This window comes from Dipodomys merriami, unplaced genomic scaffold (genome assembly GCF_024711535.1).
Source record: "Dipodomys merriami isolate MVZ:Mamm:240054 unplaced genomic scaffold, mDipMer1.0.p SCAF_16, whole genome shotgun sequence".
In the NCBI taxonomy this organism is placed as follows: domain Eukaryota; kingdom Metazoa; phylum Chordata; class Mammalia; order Rodentia; family Heteromyidae; genus Dipodomys; species Dipodomys merriami.
Window position 1 is genome coordinate 12,028,435 of NW_027202937.1, and position 19,869 is coordinate 12,048,303.

The following is a 19,869-nucleotide window of genomic DNA, read 5'->3' on the forward strand; positions in this document are numbered from 1 at the left end:
TACGGAAGCGTAAAAGGGAAGCCGTAAGAGGGGGTGGGGAGCTAATTTCAACTGCGTCACAATCGAATTAGGCTTCAAAATTACTTTTTTTGGGACCAGTCACCACGAGTCATAGAGTCTATACATATAGTATGCCTTGGAAGAAATTTTGAAAGCGATTTTGAGCACGATCCTTCCAGTGCGCATGCGCCCTCGGATTTCTACCAATCCAGGGTGAGAAATGTTTGCCTGGGCGGAAGTGGAGGACACAGAGGAAAAGGCGGAGTTAGATTTTCTGATCATGCGCTCGCAACCGGGCGGCGGCCGGGAAGAAGGAGGAAGTTAGTGCCGAGGAGTTGCCCTTAGCGAAAGGAAGAATAGCCAATCAGCGGCCGAGGTGTATTTCGCATTAGCCAATAAGTTCACGCCTCGCGCACAATGTCTCGCGACAAGGGCGTTTCAATAGCACGTTTGAGTGCGTTGGGTGGAGTCCGGATATAAAAGACTCCGCCCGAGAGGGCAGCCGCCATTCTGGTGTTCGTTTAGAGGTAAGTTTGCCATCTTGCCGTTTAGGGCGTAAGATTTCGCGGATCGTGTTGGACTGGGAAACGGGTTAGGAAGGATCTGGGAGGGGGCCACAGCGTATCTTAAGCGGCTATGACCTGTTTGGGGCTTAGAGATGTCTTTTTGGACCACAAAGGTGGCATTTGAGGGTATTTTAAAGCGTCCCGTACTGATCACATCTTTCTCCCTTGTGTTCCTTTTATCCCAGGTTGAATTTTCTCGGAGAAAGACCACGAGGTTGGCCACGAGGAAAACAGAAACAAGCCGCAGCAACATCTAAGCCCTTCAAAGGATCCTGAGAGAGGGGGGAAAGGGAAAACAGCCGCCACCAGCCCAACCACTGTGTCTTCTGCCCCTTCCCTCCTCCTATCTTGCCCACCCCACCAGCCCACGCTGCTTGGGACTTGAAATCTGTGGCCGAAGGACCGTCACCACATAACTTCAAAAATAATCAACCACCCTCCCTTCCTAAACCCACTCAATTTCACTCATCCAGCGTTTCCTTTTTTTTTAATCCACTCAGCATTTTTTTCTACGACCCCCCTCCCTAAATGCGGAGTTGGGTGGGGGGGAAAATGAATACTGAGTTGGTCTTTACTTTTTAAGAGACTTTTTGATCCAATGAGACCCCCCAAATAATTGAGTTTTGGGTCCTGGTTGGTTGTTTTATTTTTTTTCCTCCAAAATTTTACCCCCTCCCCCCCTGAGCCCGAGGTGCTGACGTCGCAAAAAAATTGGATAGTAAGTGTCGAATTTTCAAAAACCAGCCTTGCAACAAGAAATCAACGTTTCCCGTTGTGAAACCAAACTAATGAGAGGAAGAAATGAGACCATAGAACAAATATAGAACTGGAGAAGGACCAATCAGGTCGCTTAATCTCCATTAAAAAAGGGCCTTTGGGTCTCAACAGTATAGTTCTCCCTTACCACCTTCTTCCCTGCCCTGCTGGTGGCAAGGAGAGGGTGGTGGGAGGGCCAGTAAGTGAGGATTTTGATGGTTAACCCTTGGTAATCCAGAAAATTTTCAGACTGCCAAAGCATAAGTGTTTTGCTTTTTATAAGGAGGAAAGTTTACCTTCCTCTGGTTAGCAGTCTACAAAAGGGTTAATGAGCTCACATACAAAAGATGGTGGATCTTGTGGCCCATAAGTCCCACTTCTTTGTGTGTGAGACAAGTAGGGTGCCTTTCAATTTGCCAGATTAATAAGCAATCTGTACATAAAGATTGCAGGGTAAGGAGATGGGCAGAAGTGTTAGCTGGCTATGAATTAAGTGATTGTTAAATCCTCTCTATTTTAAAGTAATTTGCTTGGGGGGGTATATTGTATGGTTAAAATACGTGGCAATCTAGAAATAAAGATTGCAAGACACTTAAATTTAGGACAATATAATCTTAGTGTCAGTACATACAAAATAGTTGGGGAGGTAAAGAATGTCTTGTAATTGTTGCAGATTGCATAGGTTATTTAAAAGCAAAAATGATTTAACAATTTAACTTGGTACTTTATGGTGGGGGGGGATACAGTTATAATGGGGAGGTTGGGGGGTGTGGGGTTCAGGAGTATAAAGTTAAAAGCCATTTAGTGCAATTGAATGCTAGCTTTCTAAAAGATTTGTGTCGTTAAAGCAATTTTTTTCTTCCCTGCTTCAATATGGCGACTTTCCTTGTCCTTTTGTCTTCCAAGCGGCGTTGCAGGTTGTGTCTTGACCCATTTTTCTCCTGTCCTCCCACCTCAACCCTATTCGTTGAGAGGGGTCCAAGTCCTCCCCCTTTTCTCTTTATAGGGAGGATGGGGGTGGTCGATGGTAACAAATTGGACTTCAGTTGCAAATTCCATTCTTACCCGCAGAAATTGTTCTTTTAAATATTTTAATTGCTTTTAATTTTCACTACGTTCTTACTGATTCAAATTAGGTTAAAGATTCAGGATCGGGATTGGCTTCTGTTTTGGTTTTTTTTTTTTTTGCTTTATTTTTTTTTTCCTTTTAAAACGTGTTTAACAATGTAAGCAAAGCTATCGGCAAAGACGGAGTAGCTTTTTTAATTGAGTCCTCTTCTGCATTACAAAATGGCGTCTCCCTCCGCCTTTGTTGTTTTTCTCTCCCTTTTGCCATCCAGCGCTTAGGGCCGCCCTAGAAACTTGGCTTAGGGGGAGGAGCAGCAGCACTGGAAGGTGATGTAATCAGCTTGCTTCTTCCTCTCTCCACCCTCTGGAAACTCCACCCCCTAGCAGAATCATCCTGAACTCCCTGTGCCCGGTGTTGCTAGGGAGAAGACATTTTTCTTATGTTCCTGTATTCTTTAGTTTACTATCTTAAGGTATTTACCTTACAGGGATAAAAAGCCTATAGGAATTAGATATAAACGCTGCCTGTCTCCTTGGGTAGCTCTAGTTTTATTTTCACCCTGCACTCACCACAACTGCTTGGAAGTTTATCCCTCTTCAGTGAAAAAACAGTCAAACCTCAACTGTACTTTGAGAATGAGAGGTGTATGTGTGGGTGTGTTGGGGGAGATAGGAAAGAGGGCTGTAACTTGAATAGACAGTTGGCCTAATGAGGCTGAAATGTACCATTGCTGCTAAGAATCTAGTCCTTGGGCCTCCTTCAGGGAATTGCTTTGTAAGCTGGGGGAAGGGTGGGTACTTTTAGGACTGCCTAAGTCACCTATGTTCCCACTTCAGAATTTGGGGATAAACTTTTTATTCAATGCCATATTAAGTTCTCCAATTGCTTAGTTCCTGTACACTGGTACTAGGATGAGAAGTGAATCTTTTAGGAAAGGAGGCGGCAGTTGTAAACTCGAGGCAGGGGGAATCAAGCTACGGTTTCTGGTAAGCAAAACATTTCTGGTATTACATTTCACAATCTTCATTTCTTTTTTTCTAAGGAGCCACCTTTTTTGAATTTCTTTTTCCTCTCTAAAAGAAATTCCTTGAAAGTACTGATGAAAGAAATAATGCCCTCCTCATTTTTTTTCTACTTGTTTAGTGCTGTGGCTATTGGTGCATGTTGAAAGCCATGCCCTGAGGGTGGTATTGGGTGTCTGGTTCTTTTCCTTCCCTTCCCTTCCTCCCCTCCAGCTTCCTCAATCAGATCTTTAGCAGACTTTTTTTTAAATCATGCATCAAAGCTGGGAGACGGGTTGCCAGGCAGAATTTGAAAGCCTTTCTCTGCAACTTTCCTATGATGACTTGGGTACAACAGGGCTAGTGTTCTGCTCTGTACAGGTTCTCAAATATCTAGATTGAATGGGAAAGCCTCTTCATTTCTATTGACCACAATTCTTTTTCCTTTTTTTTTTTTTTTTCTTTTGGGAAATGTCTTTTAAGCGGTTTTCCACGAGCCTCTGCAGCATTCTTAAACATACCTGGGGAGTTGAGCATCCCACCTACTGGGCTACCTGGTTGCTAGTTAGCAAGGGCCCTAATAAAGATCTTCCTTTGTAATGCGAGATTACAAGGAAGGTTTTCTAGGGGAACCAGAGCCGTCCAGAGAACCTTGGAGAACTTCATCTTTGTAATCTGAACAAAGTTCTGGGTTCTTTTCCTATGGATAAGGATGATATAAGTGATTTTTACATCCTTATTGAAATCCAGATAAGCTTTAAAACTGACAAGGGCTTAAAACAATTTAGAAGAAAGATAACACCAGAGAAGTATAGTTAAGCCCACTCTTGGGTTATGTGTAAAAGCACGGAGGAAAGGAAGCAAAGCATTTTCATTTCCAGAAGTGCTAAGGACTTTTAAGCTAAGATAAATGTGGTGGGGTTTTTTTCCCCTTTGAAGATATTAAAACTGGCTTGTGTGGGTTTTTCTTTTTCTGAGCCAGTTCATTTACCTTGAAATGTAGACAATAACTAGCCAAAATGGATTTTTTTTCATATTTTTAAACCAAATAACCCTCATGTAAAATTCATTTTGGAGTCAGGAGTAAAAATACTCTTTGTAAGGACAATAGGAAGTTTCCAGGTACCTTGGGTCAGTAGGGCATTGCTCTAACCTTAACGTCCTCTATCAAGAGGCTTAGTTTATAACAAAGTGGTAGACTGAGGGCCTGTTTATGACCCCCTTTTGTAGATGTGCTGTCTTTAAGGAAATTAGCAGCTCATTAAAAGAAAAAATAGCCATGCCTTGGACTATTTGTGGTTCTAGGAAGCTTCTCCACGCTTTATTTCAGGATCCAGATCATGAGTACCTAGTGATGTTTTGACATTTGGTCTCTGCTTCCCTGGTCAACACATTTGCCTTTGCTGCCGACCTGTTCAGGAATGTTAGGCTGTTTCTTTCTACTCAAAATACCTTAGAACTTTCAATATGTACTTACTACAAAGAGGACTAGGAGTTCTTACTTTCAAATGATTAAAAAGCTGCCTGAGAGAAAGCCACTAAGAAATCCCACCTGACATTTTTATCATAATTGGTACTCATAAGACAGGAATTTAATTGCCTTTCCAAAATATAATAGTGGAAAACAAATACTCTTAACATTTCTTCTGTTTTCTCTCCTAGCTTGCTTAAGTAGCTTGCTTGTTTATACAAATGGGAATTCAAAAGCACCTGGGTCCCACTTCCAGTAGAGGGCACTGGACACAATGTAGCTTTCTAGTCTTTGTGTTTTCCTCTCTAAGAATGGCTTTTCTCTCCCTTCTTCCTCTTGAAGGATGATCTGAATTCCTGGCAGAGGGTAAAAGGCCTATTCATTCTTAATTGGATGTGATAAGGGGAGTTCAAGTCATTTATTTACCTCTGTGTTTGAATCAATGGAGTCAACAGTGTTCAGAGTTTGAAATAATTAAGGCTTTTTGTCTAAAATTAGGTATATTTTGGTTTGGGATCTACTGCTAGGTATATGTGCATATACATAGTTTTTTTTTAAATTCCTTTTAGTTTCTTTATTGCTTATGAGATTTATTACTTGGCCCATTCATTGCTTTTTCAGTTTCCGACATATGGGAATCTGTTTACCTATCTTTATAGTTTCCATATTATCACTCTCTAGGGTCTTTTTACAAGGAAAAAGTTCCATTATTCCTGTTTGTCTCTTTAAAAATGATTCTATTTCAGTGGATTTAGCCATGAACTCTAATCTCCTTGAATATTTTTTCCCCTCTGACCTCAGGTTCCACTTCTGGGAGTTCCAGGGCAGCAGTGACAACACAGTTTAGAAAGTCGTTTTTGCTCACCTTTTAACATTTCTTTTTTTACTTTTTCACTTTTGTTGCTAATCCTGGGGCCTGAACTCAGGGCCTGGGTGCTGTCCCTGAGCTTTTTTACTCCAGGCTTGAACTGTAACACTGTACCATTGTACCACCAGCTCTAGTTCTAGATTTTTTGATAGTTAATTGGAGCTAAGAGTCTCATGGACTTTCTGCCCAGCCTGGCTTTGAATCAGGATCTTCAGATCAAAGCCTCCTGAGTAGCTAGGATTATAGGCATGAGCCATGTGTACCTAGCAGTCTCCTAGTATTTCTGACCACATCTTCATGTTTGGTCAAGTCATTTTTGCTCATCTCTTAGCATTTCTCACTGAATTGCCTCTCCATATTCAGCCTGCAGGAACCTGATACTTTTGAGAACCAAGATTGATTGTCTGACAACCCCTGCCTTGCTGGGTGCTGGCTCCTGGCTGCTGCTGTTTGCCTAGGTTTTAGAAATTAACCTTTTCGTCAGGAGACCTGAAAGATTGTTATTGTTTTACTTTTTTTTTTCTCTTTGGTTTGTCAGAAAACAAAATTTTCATCCTACAAAAATTTTTTCTACTCTAAAATAGTCATCTTAGTAAAATACTTTTCATCTTTCTGCTAGGGCTGTATCTGTCATCTTGTGCTAGGATTCAGAAAGTTGTCTTCTTTCCCACTCAGCATTAGCGTCACCCTAATGCAAATACTGCTGATGGGGCTTTTGTCCCCAGAAGCCTGTGTGAATAAAAATCCCTGTGACAACCATCTTGATCCTGAATAATTTGCTTCATTTTATCCTGTCTATAAATGGAATTTTAACTTTTAATTAACCCCTTTTGCCAACCCAGTCCAAAAAAAAATTATGGCATTTTTTTGTTCTGGTCTTTAGCTTTGTTCTATAATATTTAGGTATAGGCTTCTCTTGGGAATCTTGGGCTAGTGTGTTTTTTGAAGGAAGGGGCCAGACTCCTCTCTCCGCTTCTGAGAACAAACTTTCTCTTTAACTCTGAAATAAAACCACAATGCAGTGTTTGGTCAAAGAGTAACATCAGGGTTGAGGAGGACCTTGTTTGCATTTTATCAGCTTCTGCCTCAGCTTACACTTAGCCTGCCACTTAACAGTGATGGTGGCTCTTAAAGGCTACAATGGAAAGGAATTTTTATAAGACATTAGTCCAAACATCCAAGATTGGCCCAATTCTTATCCAAGCTACAGGATCTTTTTCAGAGTAAATTTGTTAGCAACTAAGGGAGAAGAGCTTAACAAGCAAAAATAAATATCTAGTAGCACTGAACATCTTGTTATGGGTACTGGGATCTTAACTGTGATAGTGTACAGATATAATGGACATAAATAATAAGTTCAGCTTCCCTAGGAGGATGTAGCTGGGAGTGAGAGCCAGGTTGGGCTGCTTGGTCCTTTACTCCTAATTGTCTTCCCAGTCTTGTCTGGTTTCCTCAGTGATCATCATCTATTCACTTATCTAGAAAATAATGTCAATTAATGTGGATTAGTTACTAATTTTTGTCAAAAACTGATGGGATTTATTAAAGGACTGCCTTTGCTGCCCATTTATTCTGTGGGTTTGTTTTGTCTTTCAGAAACCATAATCATGGGTTCGGGTCCCATAGACCCTAAAGAACTTCTCAAGGGCTTGGATAGCTTCCTTAACCGAGATGGGGAAGTGAAGAGTGTGGATGGGATTGCTAAGATCTTCAGGTGAGTCCAATACACTTTGTATTTATTCACTGTGAGTAGAGCATACTTTGTTGTGATATGGCTACAATTGAGGCAGCAGAACTGACTCTTCTGGAGAGGAAGGAGAGATACAGTAATAGAGGAGAATGCATTGATACTAGAATAAGCAATAGGAAAAGATGATTCCTTGGTTTCTAGCCACACGAAAGCTACAGATTTGAACACGCAACCATCCCAAAGAAGTCACACTTTGCAAAGAGAACAAGAGAGCCTGAATTCTTGGTTCTTGTGGGTCATGCTCACCTATCCAAAATGTCAGATTTCCCAAGAAAAAGCAAATGAGGCTTGTTTAGTCTTAAGTGGACTCTATCCAGAATCAAATCAGGTGTGTCAAGTGCATTAGAGAAGGGGCAGTGCTCCCCTTCCAGATCAAAGACTCGATTGCCTCATTGGTAACCTTTCTCCCTGCATGGATTTTCATGTCCCTAGGGAACCCTGTCACCCTTCTGGAGGTCTGGTGACTTCCCCTCTCTGGAGTAAAGACCCTGTCATGTAAGGTCTGTAGGTTCTCTATAGGAGGAAACTTGCTGAGTGTGGTGATGCATACTTTGTAATCCCACACTTGATTGGCTGAGGAAGGAGAATTGTGAATGCAAGCCTGTCTAGGCTACATAAGCAAGACTCTGCTTGAATGAAGAATGAATGAGACTGCTATATTTCTAATTCCATCTCCTCTTTTGTAGTCTGATGAAGGAAGCACGAAAGATGGTGAGTCGGTGTACATACTTGAACATTCTCCTGCAGACCCAGTCATCAGAAATACTGGTCAAGTAAGTGGGAATCTGATTGGCTGGAATGGGAGAGTGTAGTTAGAAGTTGAGGGAGGCAAGGCACAAGGTTCTGGGTGGTCAGTAGGGGACCACGCATGTAGAAAATAGTATTTCCAAAACCCAAGATTCTGCTCCTATCTTCTTTCAGATTTATTGATGTTGGTGGCTATAAGCTTTTGAACAATTGGCTGACATATTCAAAGACAACCAACAACATTCCTCTCCTTCAGCAAATTCTACTGACCCTGCAACACCTACCCCTCACTGTGGACCATCTCAAGCAGGTACCTTCATTTTGTGTGTGTGCGGGCTTGTGTGCATGCATGCGCTGGTTCTGGAGCTTAAACTCTAAAGGCCTGGGTACTGTCTCTAGTGCCTAAGGCCTAGTGCTCTACAATTTGAACCACAGTTCTGTTCCCAGCTTTTTTGGTGGCTAATCGGAGATACAAGTCTCACAGACTTTCTTGCTGGGCTGGCTTCAAACCATGATCCTCAGATCTCAGCCTTCTGATAGATAGGATTACAGGCCAGAGCCTTTGGCACCCTGCACAACCTTAATTCTTTTTTTGAGTTAGTTGGTGTGAAAAACGCACACCAACTCTAATGTGGGGCAGTCTGCTTACCTCTGTAAGGTAGAATGATTAGGGGAAAAAACCCAAGCAAACAAGAATTTAGATTTAGAAGACTTGGTTTGAATTTATCTCCTCTAATAAATTTGTGACTTGGGTCACTTTTTATAACAGAGCCTCAGTTTTTTTTCATTTATAAAATGGGAGCAATTATGCATGGCTCAAGTGGTAGAACACCTGCCTAGCAAGATGCTTCTATTCAAACCCTAGTACTACAAAAAAGTCTCATGTATCTACGAAGATTTTTGTCAGTTTTAGTCACTATTATGGGGGATTACTGAGAGGTTGTAAGTTTGTGGGTATCCTTACCTAAGTGGGTTTATTTTTCTCCTTACATTTATTTTTTTGTTGCTCCCATCTCTTGTAGAACAACACAGCCAAACTGGTGAAGCAGCTGAGCAAGTCAAGTGAGGATGAAGGTAGGAGTCCTTCTCCCTGTAACGGGCTTATCTCCATTGTGTGTGTGTGTGTATGTGTGTGCGTGTGTGCGTGTGCATGTGTGTGTGCGTGTGCATGTGCGTGCGTGCGAGTGCGTGCGCGCACTGCTTCTCATTCTGAAGCTTGAACTCGAGACCTAGGGACTATCCCTGAGCCTTTTTGCTCAAGACTAGTGCTCTTACCACTTGAGCCACAGTTCCATTTTGGCTTTTTGATGGTTAATTGGAGATAACAGTCTCACAGACTTTTCTGCTCATGCTGGCTTTGAGCTTCAAGCCTCATCTAAGCCCCATGAGGAGCTAGGATTTCAGGTGTGAGCCACTGGTACCCAGCATTTTCAGCTAAGAGTCTGATTTTAAGTATGTCTCAAGTTCTTAAAACTTTTTGTGTTTTTTTTTTTTTTTTTATTACACAGATTTCCCAGTATATTTTTCAAGCATCCCATTTTGTTTCCTGAAAGATTGTGAAATTATTACTAAATTATTTATTCTTTGGTTTTCTCACCTATAGAGCTCCGGAAATTGGCCTCAGTCCTTGTCAGTGATTGGATGGCTGTCATCCGCTCCCAGAGTAGCACCCAGCCTGCTGGTAAGCTCCTTAGTCCTTTATCCCTGGTATTTAGTTCTTTGGGTGTCCCTAGTTAGCTGTACTTCAACTAAATGAAATCCTTTTCCATTCTGAATTTCTATGACAGAGAAAGATAAGAAGAAACGGAAAGAAGAGAGTAAGGGTCGAACCACTCCTCCTGAGCGACCTTTAATTGAGGTGAAAACTGAGACCCGGGCTGAGGAAGCTCCAGAGAAAAAGAAAGAGAAGCCCAAGTCTCTTCGAACCACAGCACCCAGTCATGCCAAATTCCGTTCCACTGGTAAGGCTGCTGGCTGGCCTTGAAGCGGGGCACGCACATGGGCAGCCAGTACCTTAAGCTTTGAATATTTTGATTTGCAGTGTCAAATTTCCATGTGAAAGAAGGAAGTGTAGGGGCTGGGAAAGTAGCTCAGTGGTAGAGTGCTTGCCTTGCATATATGAGGCCTTGGGTTCGATTCCTCAACACCACGTAAGCAGAAAAGGCCAGAAGTGGCATTATGGCTCAAGTGGTAGAACAGTAGCCTTGACCTAAAGAGCTGAGGGACAGTGCCCAGGCCCAGAGTTCAGGCCCCATGCCTGACAAAAAAAAAAAAGGGGTGGGGGGAGCCTAATGGAGAAGCTGTATCTGTGTATTGGGGGAGGGGGGCTGAACAGGGAGGAATAGTCATGATTAGGGGTGAGTTGAACTACAAACCTGTATTTTCTTCCCAGGACTAGAGCTGGAGACACCATCTTTGGTGCCTGTTAAGAAGAATGCCACTCCAGTCATGGTGTCTGACAAATACAATCTTAAGCCCATCCCCCTCAAGCGCCAAAGGTATAAACATCATTGTCCATTTCTGAAGTTGTTGACATGTGGGCACATGGGAGAAAAAAAGGGGCAAACCCAGAGGTGGTGTTGACTGTTCCTCCTTTCTCAGCACCGTGGCTGCTCCAGGAGACACTGCTCCCCCTGCAGAGAAGAAATATAAGCCCCTCAACACAACACCCAATGCCACCAAAGAGATCAAAGTGAAGATCATCCCACCTCAGCGTGAGTCTAAAATGGGGTTGTGCTTCCAGTTGGTAGCAAGCTCTTCTGGGAGGAGAAAATTGGTTTTCCTTCTTTTATTATTATTTTCCTTCACTTGATTTCTTGGCATCCTTTTAGTTTTTTGCCTCAATGGCCCCATCTTAATTCCTGTCTAAATCGTTGGTTTGCCTGCTAAAAGAGAAGTGAAATAGTGATAGCCGGCCACTAGTGGCTCATGCCTGTAATCCCAGCTCCACAGGAGGCTGAGATCTGAGGATTGTGTTTCAAAGCCAGCCCAGGCAGGAAAGTCCCTGAGACTCTTTATTTCCAATTAACTACCAATAAACTGGAAGTGGCGCTGTGGCTCAAGTGGTGGAGCGCTCACCTTGAGCTGAAGAGCTGAGGGACAGCACCCAGGCCCAGAGTTCAAGCCCCATGACCAGACCCCCCCCCAATATATATATATAAAATCAATAGGAATTTCTTGTGTGAGCTCTTTTTTCATCTTGGGCTTTCTGTGTCCTAAGTTTAGGCAATGTCCACTGTTTAGTTTCTACCTAGACTTTGTAGGAATGTGATTAGAAGGAGGTCTGAGATTCCTTTCTGTGTGTTTTGCTTTTGTAGCTATGGAAGGTCTGGGCTTTCTGGATGCTCTCAATTCAGCCCCTGTCCCAGGCATCAAAATTAAGAAGAAGAAGAAAGTTCTGTCACCTACTGCTGCCAAGGTATGGGGTCTTAGAATAAGAAAAATAGGGCAAAGTGGTAAGGAATTGTTGGGCATCACAGCAGAGTTTGGTCTTTTGTTTAAACTAGGGGGTGCAACTGTTAGAATCAGGCATCCCTTTCTAACAATCATTGAATTGAATTGCCCTTCCTTGACCTTGGCTTCCTTATAGTTCATTCATTTTTTTCTCTTTCATAATAGCCCAGCCCTTTTGAAGGGAAAACAAGCACTGAACCAAGCGCAGCCAAACCTTCTTCCCCAGAGCCAGCACCACCTTCTGAGTCAATGGACACAGACCGCCCTGGCACTCCAGTGCCGCCTGTGGAAGTCCCGGAGCTCATGGATACAGGTAACCTGAAGCCTGAGGGGCTGTGTAGCTTTTCTGGAAGGCAGGAGCTGGGTCTAAAAACTCTTGTTTTCCAGCCTCTTCAGAGACTGGAGCTCTGGATGCAAAGCCAGTGGAGAGCCCTGGGGATCCTAGCCAGCTGACCCGAAAGGGCAGGAAGAGGAAAACTGTGACATGGCCTGAGGAAGGCAAGCTGAGAGAGTATTTCTATTTTGAACTGGATGAAACTGAACGAGGTAAGAGGCCAAGTTTCCTGCACAATAGATATGTATTAAGAGTTCCAGAAGGGACTTGGTTAGGCTTACTTTCCCTCCTTTGCTCTTTTTCCCTCTGTCAAGTTAATGTGAACAAGATCAAGGACTTTGGTGAGGCAGCTAAACGAGAGATACTGTCAGACCGCCATGCATTTGAGACAGCCCGGCGTCTGAGCCATGACAACATGGAGGAGAAGGTGCCCTGGGTGTGCCCTCGGCCTTTGGTTCTCCCCTCACCTCTAGTCACTCCTGGTAGCAACAGCCAGGAGCGATACATCCAGGCTGAGCGGGAGAAGGGAATTCTTCAGGAGCTCTTCCTGAACAAGGAGAGGTGAGCCGAGGTGTTTGTGTCCTTGTACTCCTGAGGGGAACCTGACACTGGGAATTAAGAGAGAACTTTAAGGGCCACCTGAGTAAATCTTTTTTTTTTTTTTTTCTTTTCTTTTTCTCCTCACCTGCAATATTCCGGATAGTCCTCATGAGCCTGATCCTGAACCCTATGAGCCCATCCCCCCTAAACTCATCCCCCTAGATGAGGTAAGTCAATGTGTGTAGTGATGATGGGTGCCAATGGGCCAAGTTTTGTGCATTTTTCATGTGAGGATATCTGCAGTCTTTTCATTGGTCTTGATGTTTCTTCTGTTCCTAGGAGTGTTCTATGGATGAGACTCCATATGTTGAGACCCTGGAGCCTGGCGGGTCGGGTGGCTCACCGGATGGGGCAGGGGGTTCGAAGCTGCCTCCAGTTCTGGCCAATCTTATGGGAAGCATGGGTGCTGGGAAGAGTCCCCAAGGCCCTGGAGGAGGAGGTATCAACGTCCAGGAAATCCTCACCTCCATCATGGTACGCTCTCTCCTTCCTTTCCCTTTTCTGCTTTCTGTGCAATCTCCTTAAGAGTTCTCTTTTGTTTGTATATCTTGTTTTACTCAAGTTTATTATTTGCATGTTTTGTTGTTTTACCCAAGTTTTTTTGTTTGTATGTTTTGTTTTACCTCAGTTTTTCGTTGCTATGTTTTGTTCGTGACAGAATCTTGCCGTGTTACCAAGCTGGCCTGGAACTTGTAATCCTCCTATCTCAGCCTCCTGAGTACTGGGATTACAGGTGTGCGCCCCACACTTGGCTTAACCCAGTTCTTTTGAGTCTTCCCATTGCCTCATTTTGGTTTTCTTTCGTTCCTGATTGTTACCCTCACTCTCTATTCACTCTGTCCTCCTATCTCCACACAGGGCAGCCCAAACAGCCACCCTTCGGAGGAACTGCTGAAACAACCAGACTATTCAGACAAGATCAAGCAGATGCTGGGTAATCTTCAGGGCTGGCCCCAGGGGCCCCGGGGAGGACGCCAGCTGAGAGGTTGGGGGAAGCCGGGTTTCACAGCTGCTGAACAGCATAGGCAACAAATGGGAGGGAAGACTGGACAGAGGGAACCTAATTTTGCCAGGTTGGTCTGAGAGGGTCAGTTGTGTACACTGTATGGGAAGCCATACCAGTCTTGTAGAATCCTCTCACTGACCTCCTTTTTTCATTAACAGTGCCACATGGACTCCTGGGTCCCGGTCCAATTGCCAATGGCTTTCCACCAGGAGGCCCTGGGGGCCCCAAAGGCATGCAACACTTCCCCCCTGGGCCTGGAGGACCTATGCCAGGTAGGTGGTGAATGGGCACTTAGAGCGGGCTTCGCTGCTTAGTTTCAGCCTGTAATAGTATAGGAGAAGCAAAAGATAAGAGGTAGTTTAAGCTGGCACTCATGACTGTAAAAGAGAACTGATTGTCTTTTCTTTTTCTCCCTAACAGGTCCCCATGGAGGCCCTGGTGGACCAGTGGGTCCCCGTCTCCTGGGTCCTCCACCCCCTCCCCGTGGGGGTGATCCCTTCTGGGATGGCCCAGGTGATCCCATGCGGGGTGGTCCAATGCGAGGGGGTCCAGGACCTGGTCCTGGACCCTACCATAGAGGCCGAGGTGGCCGAGGAGGGAACGAGCCGCCTCCCCCTCCTCCGTTCCGAGGAGCCAGAGGAGGCCGCTCTGGAGGAGGACCCCCAAACGGACGAGGAGGCCCTGGTGGAGGCATGGTTGGAGGTGGTGGGCATCGCCCCCATGAAGGCCCCGGTGGTGGCATGAGCGGTGGCAGTGGACATCGTCCCCATGAAGGCCCTGGTGGTGGCATGGGTGGTAGCAGTGGACATCGTTCTCACGAAGGCCCCGGAGGAGGAATGGGCAGTGGACATCGCCCCCATGAAGGCCCTGGCGGGGGAATGGGCAGTGGACATCGTTCTCATGAAGGCCCTGGTGGGAGCATGGGTGGCAGTGGACATCGCCCCCATGAAGGCCCTGGACACGGGGGACCCCATGGCCATAGGCCACATGATGGCCCTGGTCACCGAGGCCATGATCATCGAGGGCCCCCTCATGAGCACCGTGGCCATGATGGCCCTGGCCACGGGGGAGGGGGCCACCGAGGGCATGATGGAGGCCACAGTCATGGAGGAGGTGAGGATGACATTTGGTACTGTAGAAGTTTCTGGGGAGTTGGGAGGCAGAACACCTGAGCTTTCCTGGTCTCCTTGACTCCTGTGTGCATGGCAGTTCCTACATCCTACACACGAGATAATCCATCACTGGAGGCCGCTGTCAGGATGGCCTACACCAGGGTGGTGAGGGTAGTGCGGGCCTCTTGGCCATTTCCAATCTAACCATTCTGCCATCACTCCCACAGACATGTCAAACCGCCCTGTCTGCCGACATTTCATGATGAAGGGCAACTGCCGCTATGAGAACAACTGTGCCTTCTACCATCCGGGTGTCAACGGGCCCCCCTTGCCCTAGGGACCGCCTCCCCGCCCCCACCCACACCCTTGTGTGGACTACAGCCTTGCTCCTACCACTTGTTATGGCTTCTGTGAGGCCCATTTCCCCTTTCCCCCAGCTGATGAGGAGCCGGCCCCCAGTTCCCACCTGTTTGGGTTCCGTGGGGGGTTTTGATCACTGGTGCGCATCGATGTGTACATATTTTCCTCCAGTCTGAGGAGGAGAGAGACTGGACACATTCTGTACCCTGGACTGCTGAAGAGGAGACCCAGTTGGCTTCACTTTATGAGGAGATTTACCCTGTGTCCCCAACCTCTTTCCAGTATTAGCCCTAATGCCTGAGAACCTAAAGCTGGTTATACTGGAGAACCTCTGCTCTCCTGTTGTGGTCCTCCACATGCACACACAATTCAGACATGGGGTCAGCTGCACTTAAGGAACCATCCAGCCAAGTTCATTATTTCTCATGGGGTAGGGAGATGGTAAGGGGTATTGTACATCCCACTGCACTGAGAGGGCTCAAGCGGGCTGGAATTGAGTTCTGGAACACACATCATCCCCACTCCTGTTATGACAACAGGCTCTTTTGAGTCCTTTTTCAAGTACAAGACTGCAACCTGTCAACACCCAAATCTGCATTATGGATCTGCTAGGTTCAATGATGGCAAATTCATGTCTGTGTCCAGTGAAGGTTTTAAAATGCTGGCAGAAAGCCAGTGGTGTTGGTCTACCCTTGCTTACAACCATTCTAGAGACTTCCTAAAACACTCGAGACCAGCTTTTCATCTATTTAAGCCTGGCATGCTGGGCCTGACGAGTCACACTACATGCACTGCCTTTGGGAGTTCACTTGCTCCTTGCCCTCATTTGGAACCTTGTCAGTGTGAGGTTTTCAACAACCTCACCCTGCCAGCCACCTCTGAATCCCCACCAGTTGCTCCCTGGGTGGGTTTAAGATGATTTTGCCCCTTCCCAGTCCTCTTCACCTGTCTTGGCATCAGTTGTTTTCTATGAAAACAGTGAATTGGTTGGGTTTGTGCAGGGTCTTGGGTTAGAACCACAATGGATTTGGGATGAGTATTTTTTTCTTTTGGTTTTGTATATTTTGTACATTAATAATAAACAGTAAAGAGAAACAGCTTATTTAACCATTGGTATGTTTGGCCTCTTGCTGTAACAAAAACAGCTGCTTTTAAGGTACATTAGTAGAATGGGATCTTTTTGAGTCCTTTGGAACTAAACACTTGTTCTACCTTCTAGTTGCAGAGCTAGTAGATTTAAAGACAGTTGTACCTCCCACGTGTACCAAAATCCAATGATGCTTACGTCCCTCTTACAAATGACGCATAATTTACACATATCCTCCAAATCTTTATATGAAGTACAACGCATTTTAATTTGGTTTTTGTGTAAGTCCAACTCCTTCCATCATTCAATAATTTTTCTTTGCTGATGCTATGTACATCTGAACTTTTTTTTTTTTTTTTTGGGGGGGGGGTCCGGTTGTGGGGCCTGAACTCTGGGCCTGGGCGCTGTCCCTCAGCTCTTCAGCTCAAGGCTAGCGCTCTACCACTTGAGCCACAGGGCCACTTCCGGCTTTTCTCTTTTTGCTTATGTGGTGCTGAGGAATCAAACCCAGGGCCTCAGGCATGCAAGGCAAGTGCTCTACCACTGAGCCATCTTCCCAGCCCAAAACTTACTTAGCTTTTGCTAGCTCAATTCATGCTCTACCACTTGAGTGGTGGCTCCAGCCAGGATTTTTTTGTGTACCAGTACTTGTGATTGAACTCAAGGCCTGGGTGCTGTCTCAGCTTTTTGACTCAAGGCTAGAGTTCTACTACTTTGAGCCACAGCACCACTTCTGGTTTTCTAGTGGCTAGAGATAAGAGTCTCAGACTCCGGCTCAGGCTGGCTTTGAACTATGATTCTCAGATCTTAAGCCTCCTGAGAACCAAGATTACAGGTATAAGCAAGCCACTGGTGCCAAGTACTCTTCCCCCCCCCCCCCCACCCCTTTCCCTTAAAAAAAAAAAATAGGTGTGAGTCATTGCCCTCTCGGGCTTTCTGGTTTTTTTTCTTTTTTTCCCGGTTGTGGGGCCTGAACTCTGGGCCTGGGCGCTGTCCCTCAGCTCTTCAGCTCAAGGCTAGCGCTCTACCACTTGAGCCACAGTGCCACTTCCGGCTTTTTGCTTATGTGGTGCTGAGGAATCGAACCCAGGGCCTCATGCATGCAAGGCAAGCACTCTACCACTGGGCCACCTTCCCAGCCCTCTGGGTTTTTTTTTTGTTAGTCGTGAGGCTTGAACTTTGGACCTGGGCGCTGTCCCTCAGCTCTTCAGCTCAAGGTGAGCACTCTACCACTTGAACCACAGCATCACATCCTGGACTTTATAAAGATGATGTACAGGGCTGGAAAGGTGGCTCAGTGGAGTGCCTTGCCTTATATGCATGAGGGCCTGGGTTTGATTCCTCAGCGCCACATAAGCAGAAAAAGCGGTACGTGGCACTGTGGCTACTGTGGCTCAAGTGGTAGAGCACTTGCCTTGAGCTGAAGAGCTCAGGGACAATGCCCAAGCTGAGTTCAGGTCCCATGGCCGACAAAAAATTTTAGAGAAAAAAAATATATGTATGTATCTATCTATAGAAAGGTTACTGATCCATGAGTCAGGTAGATTTCTTTTTGGACAGTGTCACCCCATCTTATCCTTTAGTTTTTTGCTCAAGGCTGGCTGACACTTGAGCCACAACTCCACTCCCAACTTTTTGTTGGTTAATTAGAGATGAGTCTTGTGGACTTTTCTGCCCAGCTAGCTTTGAATTATCCTCAGATGGCAACCTCCTAAGCAGCTAGGATTACAGGTTTGAGCTACCAGTGCCCAGCTCCAGCACTTTTCCTGGGGAATGAATTTAGGGCCTGGGTGCAGTCCTGAGTTATTCTTTTTTTCTTTTTTTGGCCCGGTTGTGGGACTTGAACTCTGGGCCTGGGCGCTGTCCCTCAGCTCTTCAGCTCAAGGATAGTGCTCTACCACTTGAGCCACAGTGCCACTTCCGGCTTTTCTCTTTTTGCTTATGTGGTGCTGAGGAATCGAACCCAGGGCCTCATGCATGCAAGGCAAGCGCTCTACCACTGAGCCACCTTCCCAGTCCCAGTCCCGAGTTTTTCTTGTTTGAGGCTAACCACTTGAGCCATAGCTCCACTTCTTTTTTTAAAAAATTTTACTTTGATTTATAATTTTTTTTAATTGTGAAAATACCGTACAGAGGGGTTACAATTACATAGGCAAGGTAATGAGTACATTTCTTATCAAGCATTGTTGCCTCCTCCTTTGTTTCTCCTTCCCATTTCCTCCCACCCTGGCCAGAGTTGTAAAAAATATGGAACGCTTCATGAATTTGCATGTCATCCTTGCGCAGGGGCCATGCTAATCTCTGTATCGCTCCAATTTTAGTATATGTGCTGCTGAAGAGAGCACTCCACTTCTTTTTTTTACCTATCCTAGGGCTTGAACTCGGCCTGACTACTGTCCCTGAACCTCTTTGTGTTTGTGTTCAAGGTTAGCACTCCACGACTTGAGCCACAGCACCACAGTGGTTTTTTTTTTTTTGGGGGGGGGGGGTAGTTTATTGGAGATAAGAGTTTCATGAATTTTCCCTCCTGGCTGGCCTTGAACTGAAATCCTCAGATCTTAGCCTTTTGAGTAGCGTAGCCATTGGCACCCAGCTCACACTTGCTTCAATCTTTTGACACACTAATGGCACTCTCTGCACTCACAAAGCTCAAGATCAGGTCCTCATGCTGCTGTGCTGAGACTTGAGAACCACCTCATATGTCTGTCCTATGGTTGCATTCAGCAGAGGCTACAGAGGGCAGCCTTACATTTCCAGGCCCCCTTTTATCTCTCTAGGGCATTATCTCTCCTGGTTCACACCTTTCACCCTGGTATTCTCCTCTAAAATGCTGTGTTCCTAATCCGGCTTTCATGGCCCACTGGGGTACTTTCGGCATCCTGCCTACACAAGATCTATAGATCAAGGAGGGAAACCCCATCTCTGAAGCCAGGTAAACAAGGGCTACTGTCCCAGCACTACCTCTTTCTAGGCTGGGGGATATAGGGAAAACTTGTGTTCTTTGGGTCTTTTTTCTTTTTTTGTCAGTTGTGGGGCTTGAACTCTGGGCCTGGGTGCTGTCCCTTAGGCGAGCTGCTCTACCATTTGAGCTACAGCGCCACTTCCGGCTTTCTAGTGGTTTATTGGAGATAGGAGTCTCACGGGCTCTCCTGCCCGGGCTGGCTTTGAACCTCAATCCTCAGATCTCAGCCTCCTGAATAGCTAGGATTACAGGTGTGAGCCACCGGCACTCAGCTCCATGAGATTCTTATCTCCAATAAAGCACCAGAAAATCAGAAGTGGCGCTGTGGCTCAGATGGTAGATCTCTTGCCTTGAACTGAAGAGCTTAGGGATAGTACCCAGTTCCAGAGTTCAAGCCCCACACACAACTGACCAAAAAAAAAAAAAAAAAGCTAGCCAAGAGAAGAAAGGTGAGCCAGCATGTCAGGGCCTGAGTTCAAATCCCCTTAACCCGAGTTGGAGCTCTCATACGGGGCTGGGGGGATGGGGGAAGCATTTGTTATTCAGTTTACAAATAACATTCCTCTACATTGTTTTTATCTCACTTGGACTAATGAATTGAAAATTCAGTATAAAGTCTAATATGAACTACAGATAGCCCAAATAAATCTTAAAGCACCATATAATTATTACATATTTCCCTATGAAGTAATTATCAACTTCATTTTATAGACTGGTACCAAGTCCA

General features: G+C 45.4%; 1 protein-coding gene and 1 non-coding gene across 2 annotated transcripts; one reads left to right on the top strand and one right to left on the bottom strand.

Moving 5' to 3' along the window:
* The first annotated feature begins 11 nt into the window (after window positions 1-11).
* On the top strand, window positions 12-16,200 carry Ppp1r10 (protein phosphatase 1 regulatory subunit 10). Its single transcript, XM_070024239.1, has 20 exons — window positions 12-527; window positions 752-1,284; window positions 7,328-7,445; window positions 8,168-8,254; window positions 8,403-8,538; window positions 9,251-9,302; window positions 9,832-9,909; window positions 10,016-10,189; window positions 10,621-10,726; window positions 10,830-10,942; window positions 11,546-11,646; window positions 11,847-11,994; window positions 12,069-12,227; window positions 12,330-12,576; window positions 12,719-12,782; window positions 12,895-13,089; window positions 13,474-13,549; window positions 13,780-13,893; window positions 14,042-14,734; window positions 14,961-16,200. Exons 3-20 carry the CDS (start codon window positions 7,339-7,341, stop codon window positions 15,068-15,070), a joined length of 2,760 nt encoding a protein of 919 aa, XP_069880340.1. The 5' UTR covers window positions 12-527; window positions 752-1,284; window positions 7,328-7,338; the 3' UTR covers window positions 15,071-16,200.
* Window positions 16,201-18,421: 2,221 nt separating this feature from the next.
* Window positions 18,422-18,525, bottom strand: LOC138828515 (U6 spliceosomal RNA). Its single transcript, XR_011372269.1, has one exon. It is a non-coding gene; the product is annotated as a U6 spliceosomal RNA (small nuclear RNA).
* Window positions 18,526-19,869: the final 1,344 nt, after the last annotated feature.

Bases quoted from the DNA above. Each gene is read 5' to 3' on its own strand.
- Ppp1r10 (XM_070024239.1), top strand. From the start codon at position 7,339: ATGGGTTCGGGTCCCATAGACCCTAAAGAACTTCTCAAGGGCTTGGAT. The intron at 11,995-12,068 runs GTAACCTGAAGC...CTTGTTTTCCAG, and splicing joins CCCGGAGCTCATGGATACAG to CCTCTTCAGAGACTGGAGCT. The intron at 13,894-14,041 runs GTAGGTGGTGAA...TCTCCCTAACAG, and splicing joins GCCTGGAGGACCTATGCCAG to GTCCCCATGGAGGCCCTGGT.